Source organism: Erinaceus europaeus, chromosome 16, assembly GCF_950295315.1.
Source record: "Erinaceus europaeus chromosome 16, mEriEur2.1, whole genome shotgun sequence".
Taxonomy (NCBI): domain Eukaryota; kingdom Metazoa; phylum Chordata; class Mammalia; order Eulipotyphla; family Erinaceidae; genus Erinaceus; species Erinaceus europaeus.
In genome coordinates, this window is record NC_080177.1 from 22,602,807 (window position 1) to 22,611,163 (window position 8,357).

The 8,357-nt window shown below is 46.8% G+C and overlaps 1 protein-coding gene across 1 annotated transcript; it reads left to right on the plus strand.

The window, feature by feature from the left end:
* The first annotated feature begins 756 nt into the window (after positions 1 to 756).
* Positions 757 to 1,847, plus strand: IMP3 (IMP U3 small nucleolar ribonucleoprotein 3). Its single transcript, XM_007525757.3, has one exon. It carries the CDS (start codon positions 812 to 814, stop codon positions 1,364 to 1,366), a length of 555 nt encoding a protein of 184 aa, XP_007525819.1. The 5' UTR covers positions 757 to 811; the 3' UTR covers positions 1,367 to 1,847.
* The last annotated feature ends 6,510 nt before the right edge of the window (positions 1,848 to 8,357 follow it).

The window sequence follows — 8,357 nt, forward strand, 5'->3', positions numbered from 1 at the left end:
TGCCCGCGTTGCACCCAGACATAATTTACACATCTAATTGGCCCCCAACCGCCCTATTTGTTATCTCAGTGACCAGAAAGTGACCATGCAATCAGGCTACTTCGTACGAGCCTGGACTTGTATTCACTGTCCGAGTTCCTCAGACCTGCTGGGGTTTAGGAATCACCAAGCACCTTGCTAATAGCATTTTCAGGTGGGTCCTGGGAAGGACCCGGTTCAGCACGTAGAAGCGGCCCGGGAATCAGCCTTTCGCGGACTGGGTGCCAACCCGCCCGTCCCGTGGAGGACCTGACGCGGGCGAGCGGCGAGGGTTACGGCTTATTTCCTCCACCACCACCACCCACCGGGATCCACAGGGCGGGAGGAAGCCTACACTCAGCAACGGTGAATGTTGAGCAAAGACCGGACGAATCAGAACTGAACAAGCACGGCGTCACATCCTCTCCCCCTGAACTGGCCGCTTCAGCTGTCGTGGGGACTACTCTCCGGAGAGCAGCTGAAAGGCAGACCTCAGAATAAGAGGAAATAATTACGTGACTGGGGGATACCAACTCCGCCTTGGAAAGCAGAGGCGACACATTTCCGTCTACCCTCTTCTAGCCCATCCCTTTGTGAACTAGAAACCGAAGAACCGCGAGATACAGCTGAGGAGGCGCGGCCCCGTCGTGGCCAATGGGAATAAAGGCTGTGGCCTCAGAGCCTCTTCCTATTGGTCCAGTAACCGGAAGCGGTGTGATCTTTGCTGGCCGAGGCGGAAGTCGCAGCAAGCTATCGAGCCGCCATCGATTCTGCTGCTCCGTGCGCCGCCATCATGGTGCGGAAACTTAAATTCCATGAGCAGAAGCTGCTGAAGCAGGTGGACTTCCTGAACTGGGAGGTTACCGACCACAACCTGCATGAACTGCGGGTGCTGCGGCGGTATCGGCTGCAGCGACGCGAGGACTACACGCGCTACAACCAACTGAGCCGCGCGGTCCGGGAGTTGGCGCGGCGCCTGCGCGACTTGCCAGAGCGCGACCCGTTCCGCGTGCGCGCTTCGGCCGCGCTGCTGGACAAGCTGTACGCGCTCGGCCTGGTGCCCACGCGCGGCTCGCTCGAGCTCTGCGACTTCGTCACCGCCTCGTCCTTTTGCCGCCGCCGCCTGCCCACCGTGCTCCTCAAGCTACGCATGGCGCAGCACCTCCAGGCCGCCGTGGCCTTCGTGGAGCAGGGCCACGTGCGGGTGGGCCCCGATGTGGTCACCGACCCCGCCTTCCTGGTCACTCGCAGCATGGAGGACTTCGTCACCTGGGTGGACTCGTCCAAGATCAAGCGGCACGTGCTGGAGTACAACGACGAGCGCGACGACTTCGATCTGGACGCCTAGCGGATCCAGCCGGGCAGCTGAGGTCTGCTGCTTGAGGTTCTTCGAGGACTCACCGCCCAAAAGGGTGTCTGCCAACCATCAGCTCTTTAGGACTTGGCTCTTCAGCTGCAGGCCAGGCTCAGAACCACAGGGTACGCCTGTTTTCGGGGAAATTTGTTAGGCCTTGGACTCTACTGACCAGTGACTGCCTTAGGAGTCCGTGGGGAGCAGTTTTGTGCCACTCCGAGTAATTGCTCGGATTCTTAGCTCCAGGACATTGCAGTGTGACAGGGAGAACTTTGTGCAAGCCCCCTAAACGCACTGTGCTAGTTTTTCGTTGATTGTTTCGTAGCAAGAGAGTTTGATTTAATTTATTTAGCTCGAATCCTTACTCTTGCTTGATTAAGTTGTGTACATAGGAGACTTAAATGTTCAGGGCCCCCTCCATGGTTTAGAGGAATGCTTTCTTATTGCCAATAAACGGACCTTTTTTCTAAGCGCACATTTTTGTCTGTTTTATTCAGGTAGGATCACATCTGTTGGTCTCCTTGGCTCAGGGATCCAAAGAGGAATAAGGCCTGCCAGGGGCGGCATGTGGAGGTTACAGGATGTTGTACAAGACTGGGCACATTTGTCAGTTTACCAATCGCTTCCCGGGAATGAGTGTTTTGGCAGAGCTCTTCCCCACAGGACTTCTGTTGCTATTCCAACCCCAGGAAATACCATATTAGAGGGCTAAAGTGTTTGCTTGCCTAAGGAAATAGTCACCCTGTAGCTTGGCCATCTAGTGGTTATAAATGAGCCAGGAGAATCCTGGAAACTTAGATGTTTGCAAGAGCGGTAGAGAATGGGAGGCAGAGGAGCAAAGCTTATCTCATTACTCCCAATTTATAGAAAAATAAGTAGAATATCAAGACCTGGGTTCCAGCCTCTGCTGCACTGCGGGAAAGTTCAGTGCTGTGGTGTTTATCCCTCTCTTATCTGGAGGGGGAAAAAGTTCACATGGAGGAGTGGCAGCAAGAATGTCAAGGCCAGTAGATTGACTTACATATGTCTTCATTTTCCCCAGGCTTAAGTCAGCAATTCCTTAAGTAATAATAGTAGTTAACATTATAGAAAGTCCACTACAAGGACCAGCATCAGGATCCCGGTTCAAGCTCCTGGCTCCCCATCTGCAGGGGAGTCACTTCACAGGCGGTGAAGCAGGTCTGCAGGTATCTATCTTTCCCTCCCCCTCCTCTCTTCATTTCTCTGTCCTATTCAACAACGACAACAATAATAACTACAACAATAAAGCAACAAGGACAACAAAAGGGAAGAAACAAATATTAAAAAAAAAGAAAGTCCACTACAGTTTCTTGATTTTTTTTTTTCTTCTGTTTATACTTTTTTATATATATTTTATTTATTTATCAATGAGATGGATAGGAAGAGAGAGAGAAAGAACCAGACATCAGTCTGGTACATGTGCTGCCAGGGATTGAACTCAGGACCTCATGCTTGAGAGTCCAGTGATTTATCCACTGCACCACCTCCTGGACCACTGTTTATCCTTTTTATTTGTTTCCCCAGACCTTCTCAGCTCTGGTTTATGGAGGTGCAGAGGACTGAACCTGGGATCTCAGAGCCTCTGGCAGGAGAGTGAATAACCACTATGCTACCTATATATATATATTTTTTTTTTTTCACCAGACCCTGCTCAGCTGTGGAGAAGTGAACCTGTAAAGGTTTTTATTTTTTTTTTAATTTTAATATTATTATTAGATAGGAAAGATAGCTAGAGCACCACTAGCACATGCAGTGCCAAGGACTGAACCCTGGACCTCATGCTTAAAAGTCCCAACAAATCCATCTACTACTCCCCCCTCCTGGGCTGCAGTTTTAAGCACTTTACTTACATTAATTCCTTTAATTCTCTTAACACTATGAAGTTGGAAATACTCTATAGAGAGAGAGCTGCTGTACTGTTTTACCACTCGGGAAGCTACCCCTAGCAGGTGGGGACTAGGAGCTTGTACTCGGTAATGTGTGCACTTAACCATTTGCCACCACCTGCCCTCTTGCTGTTTCTGTCTTTATCCAATAAATCCTTAAATTAAAGGACTGGGAAGATAGCATAATGGTTATACAAAAAGGCTTTCATGCCTGAGGCTACAAAGATCCCAGATTCAGTCCCCAGTACCACCATAAGCCAAAACTGCAGTTTTTTTGGTGAAAGAGAGGGCCAAAGTTGGTATATCCAGGCCTAGTATTGTGGTAGTATTTATAGAGTCCCTGAATTTGAGTTTTCAAACCAGCTGAGCACCAACAACCTGGTTGGATGCCACAGCATAAAGCAAGAAGCTGAAGCAGACGCTGAGCTCCCATGGTCTGATTAATGTTCATTGATGCCCTACCTGTGCTGGGCTACCAGTTGTTTTTCTACCACCCCATAGGTGGTCTTGTCCACATCTTTTTTAGTTTGGGAAACCCAAGAGTCTTGTGACAAAGAGCTGGGGTTCTAGTCCAGGCTCAGGCGACTCCAAAGGCCATTTTCTTTTCAGTGCCATCGCTTTAGAAGTGGGAGGGGGGTCTGTAGTACAGCAGGTTAAGCACACGTGGTACAAAGCGGAAGGACCAGCTTCAGGATCCCGGTTCGAGCCTCTGGCTCCCCACCTGTAGGGGAGTAGATAGGTAGGTATCTGTCTTTCTCTTCCCCTCCTCTCTCCAATTCTCTCTATACTATCTTTTTTTCTGTGTTTTTTTTTTAATATTTATTTTCCCTTTTGTTGCCCTTGTTGTTGTAGTTATTATTGTTGTTATTGATGTCGTCATTGTTAGGAAAGAGAAATGGAGAGAGAAGGGGAAAGAAAGACAGACACCTGCAGACTTGCTTCACCGCTTGTGAAGCAACTCCCCTTCAGGTGGGGAGTCAGGGCTCAAACCAGGATCCTTATGCCGGTCCTTGCGCTTTGCGCCACGTGCGCTACTGCCCAATTCCCCTCTCTGTCTTAGCTAACGACGACATCAATAAAAAATAACAAGGACAACAAAAGGGAAAATAAATATTAAAAAAAAAAATGAGTGGAGGCTGTCGGACAGTAGCGCAGCAGCTTAAGTGCATGTGGTGCGAAGCGCAAGGACCAGAGGAAGGATCCCGGTTCAAGCCCCCAGCTCCCCACCTGCAGGGGAGTCGCTTCACAGGCGGTGAAGCAGGTCTGCAGGTGTCTATCTTTCCCTCTCCCTCTCTGTCTTCCCCTCCTCTCTCCATTTCTCTCTGTCCTATCCAACAATGACAACAATAATAACTACAATAAAACAACAAGGGCAACAAAAGGGAATAAATAAATATTAAAAAAAAAAGTGAGTGGAAGGAAAGGAACCTACCCTATATATGCTCTGGCGGCTGGGCACAATCTGCCCATGATTTCACACTTGCTAGAGGAAGAACATAGTGGCTTGGGGGGCTGGCAGTAGTGCTGCGGGTTAAGCACAGGTGGCACAAAGCACAGGGACCATCTGCAGGGGGGGGGATGACTTCACAAGTGGTGAAGCAGGTCTGCAGGTGTCTTCCCCTCTCTGTCTTCTCTTCCTCTCTCCATTTCTCTCTGTCTATCCAACAACTATAGCAATAACAATGATAAACAAGGGTAACAAAAGGGAAAAAATGGCTTCTAGGAGCAGTGGATTTGTAGTGCAGACACCTAGCCCCAGCAATAACCCTGGAGGCATTGAGAGAGAGAGAGAGAGAGGCTTAAGAAGATGGGGAATCCAGAGTTGGGTGGTAGCGCAGTGGATTAAGCACATGTGGCGCAAAGTGCAAGGACTAGTTAGGATCCGGGTTCCAGCTCCCAGCTCCCCACCTGCAGGGGAGTCACTTCACAGGCGGTGAAGCAGGTCTGCAGGTGTCTATCTTTCTCTCCTCCTCTCTGTCTTCCCCTCCTCCATTTCTCTCTGTCCTAACAACGACAACATCAATAACAACAACAATAACTACAACAACAATAAAAAGACAACAAGGGCAACAAAAGGGAAAATAAAATTAGACAAAAGAAGAAGATGGGGAATCACTGATAAGGTATATAGGTAGATCATCCCTCTTTTTAAATTTATTTTGTTTTATTTTTTTTATTTGTTATTGGATAGAGACAGAGAGAAATTGAGAGAGAAGTGGGAGATAGAGGGGAAGAGAGACAGAAAGACATCTGCAGACCTGCTTCACCGCCTGTGAAGCGACTCCTCTGCAAGTGGGGAGCTGGGGGCTTGAATCGGGATCCTAACTGGTCCTTGCACTTTGGGCCATGTGAGCTTAACCCGCTTGCTACCACCCGACTCCCAGATCACCCTTTTCAAGTAGCCTGTACATATGACCCATTCAGATATAACTTCAAAATTCACTTGAGGGAAGCTGGATTTAGGAATTTAGTGAAATGTGAAGGTTTTTTTTTTTTAATTTCATTATTGGGGGATTAATGGTTTACTGTCAACAGTAAAATAAAATAGTTTGGAGCAGGGGTAGATAGCATAGTGGTTATGCAAAAAGACTCATGCCTGAGGCTCCAAAGTCCCAGATTCAATCCCCCCCTGCACCACCATAAGCCAGAGCTGAACAGTGCTCTGGTGTTCCTCTCTGTGTCTTTCTCTCTCTGCATCTCTCTCAAAAGTAAAATAAAATACTTTAAAAAATAAATAAAATGTTAAAAAATAACTAAAAATTATAAAAAATAAAATAGAGTAGGGCACCAAAGTAAAAACCCTATGGTGAGGGGGAGGGTGGACATTCGGGGGCGGTGGTGGGTGGGTGGGAAGGGACACAGTCTTTTGGTGGTGGGAATGGTGTCTATGAACACTCCTATTAAATTGTAGTCATATAAATCACTATTAATATGAGAGGGGAAAAATTGATTGTATGTTTCGAACTTTTTAAAAACACAGAGTCTTTTAAATACACAGGCTGAGTCTTTGATATGTTGACTCTCTCAAAAGCCTAGACCAGGGAGAACAGAAGCAACCGGTGGCACAGCTATGTACAAGATGCTGGGTATTATACAGCAAACCCTAACAAAGGGACCTTTCAAAGTTAACCCAATTACCAAATAATGTGATGATAACAATAACTATCCATTGTCTTCTTGAACCCTAAGACAGCAAAAACCTCACATTTCCACTATAGAGCCTATATTTCCCCCAGTCCTGGAACCTTAGGGTGGGGAGCACTTTCCTGCATGCTTCTCTCAATTCATACCAAATAATATTGCATCTGCTGATTACAACCTAATCAACGCAACGAGTGCCACCTCAGCATGCTTCACTTCAGACTGTGTCCAGAGACTTCAGGTGTGGAATGACAACCCTTCAGCTTCATTACTCTGGTGAGACAGTTCCTTTCATAGTATTCTCTAATTTCATTCCAGGTGGTTCACTTCCTAACAAAGTCCCAAAACCTAGATATAGACCAGGTCCCCTGAGGTAGAGCATATGTTCACATGTATCCATAAAATAGAGCAAAATATATACCTGAAAGCAGAAATACACAAGTCTACAGTGAGTACCCCCCAACACTTCATCCGCACTATTCCAGCTTGTAGGTCCATAATTGTTCAACAGTTTGTTTGGCTTTGTATGTTAACTCTTTTCAGCCACCAGGTTTCAGATGCCAGCAGGATGCTGACCAGACTTCCCTGGACAGACGACCCCACCAGTGTGTCCTGGAGCTCAGCTTCCCCAGAGACCCACCCTACTAGGGAAAGAGAGAGGCAGGCTGGGAATATGGATCGACCAGTCAACGCCCATGTTCAGCAGGGAAGCAATTACAGAAGCCAGACCTTCCACCTTCTGCAACGCACAACGACCCTGGGTCCATACTCCCAGAGGGATAAAGAATAGGAAAGCTATCAGGGGAGGGGGTGGGATATAGAGATCTGGTGGTGGGAATTGTGTGGAGTTGTACCCCTCCTATCCTACAGTTTTGTTAATGTCTCCTTTTTAAAATAAATTAATTAAAATAAAATAGTTTGTACATGTGTAACATTTCTCAGTTTTCCACATAACAGTTCAACCCCCACTAGGTCCTGCCATCATGTTCCAGGACCTGAACCCTCCCCACCACCCTGGTCTTTTATTTTGGTGCAATACACCAAGGAAGGTTCTTTAGGAAAGAAACTGGGGGAAGATGTGAAAGAAGTGACTTATCAGGAAGTGTAACCAGAAACTTTGGGCTTGAAAAATAAATATGTGAGACAAATGAATCAGACTTTGGAGCCAGACCACCTAGTCTGAATCATAGCTTCTCTGCTGAAGTATCTGTGTAATATTATATAGTCACTCTTCCTCTACTTTCTTCTTTATATGTGGTAAGATGGAAAGGCAAGGGCGGGGGGGGGGGGGAAAGGGTGGGGTTTTATTGCTTACTAGGTACAGGGATTCAGGAGCAAGAAAATATTTTGAAATTAGTGGTGACAGTTACACAGCATTGTGCAAGTGATTAGCTAAGATGGGAAATGCTACATACATTTACCACAATGGTGGTTTTTTTTTTTCTTTTCTTTATCAACATTGCTCAATTCTGGCTTATGGTGGTGTGGAGGATTTTGGAGCCTCAGGCATGAGAGTCCTTTTGCATAACCTTTATGCTATCTCCCCAGCCCTACCACAATTGTTATAAGATTTATTTAATGAGAAACAGTTTTAGATGACACTGAAAAACAAGAGAAGTCAGGGTACCACTCTAGTATATACATATTGCTTTTGCTGACCGTTAAACAAAGAGCCTCAGGCACAAAAATCCAACATACCTACCAGCTGAGCTATTTTCCTCACCACTTACCACAGGTTTTTTTTCCTCTCTTTTTTTCTTTCTAGTTTTTTTTTTAATTATCCTTATTCATTTATTGGATAGAGACAGCCAGAAATTAAGAGGGAAGGGGGTGATAGGGAGAGAGATATCTGCAACACTGCCACCCCGGTTCCATGGCTGCCAGTTCTTAGCAACATCGCCCCGCCAGATATTCGTCGGGATGCGGCATCATCTAAG

Coding starts and splice junctions, on each gene's coding strand:
- IMP3 (XM_007525757.3), top strand. CDS start 812: ATGGTGCGGAAACTTAAATTCCATGAGCAGAAGCTGCTGAAGCAGGTG.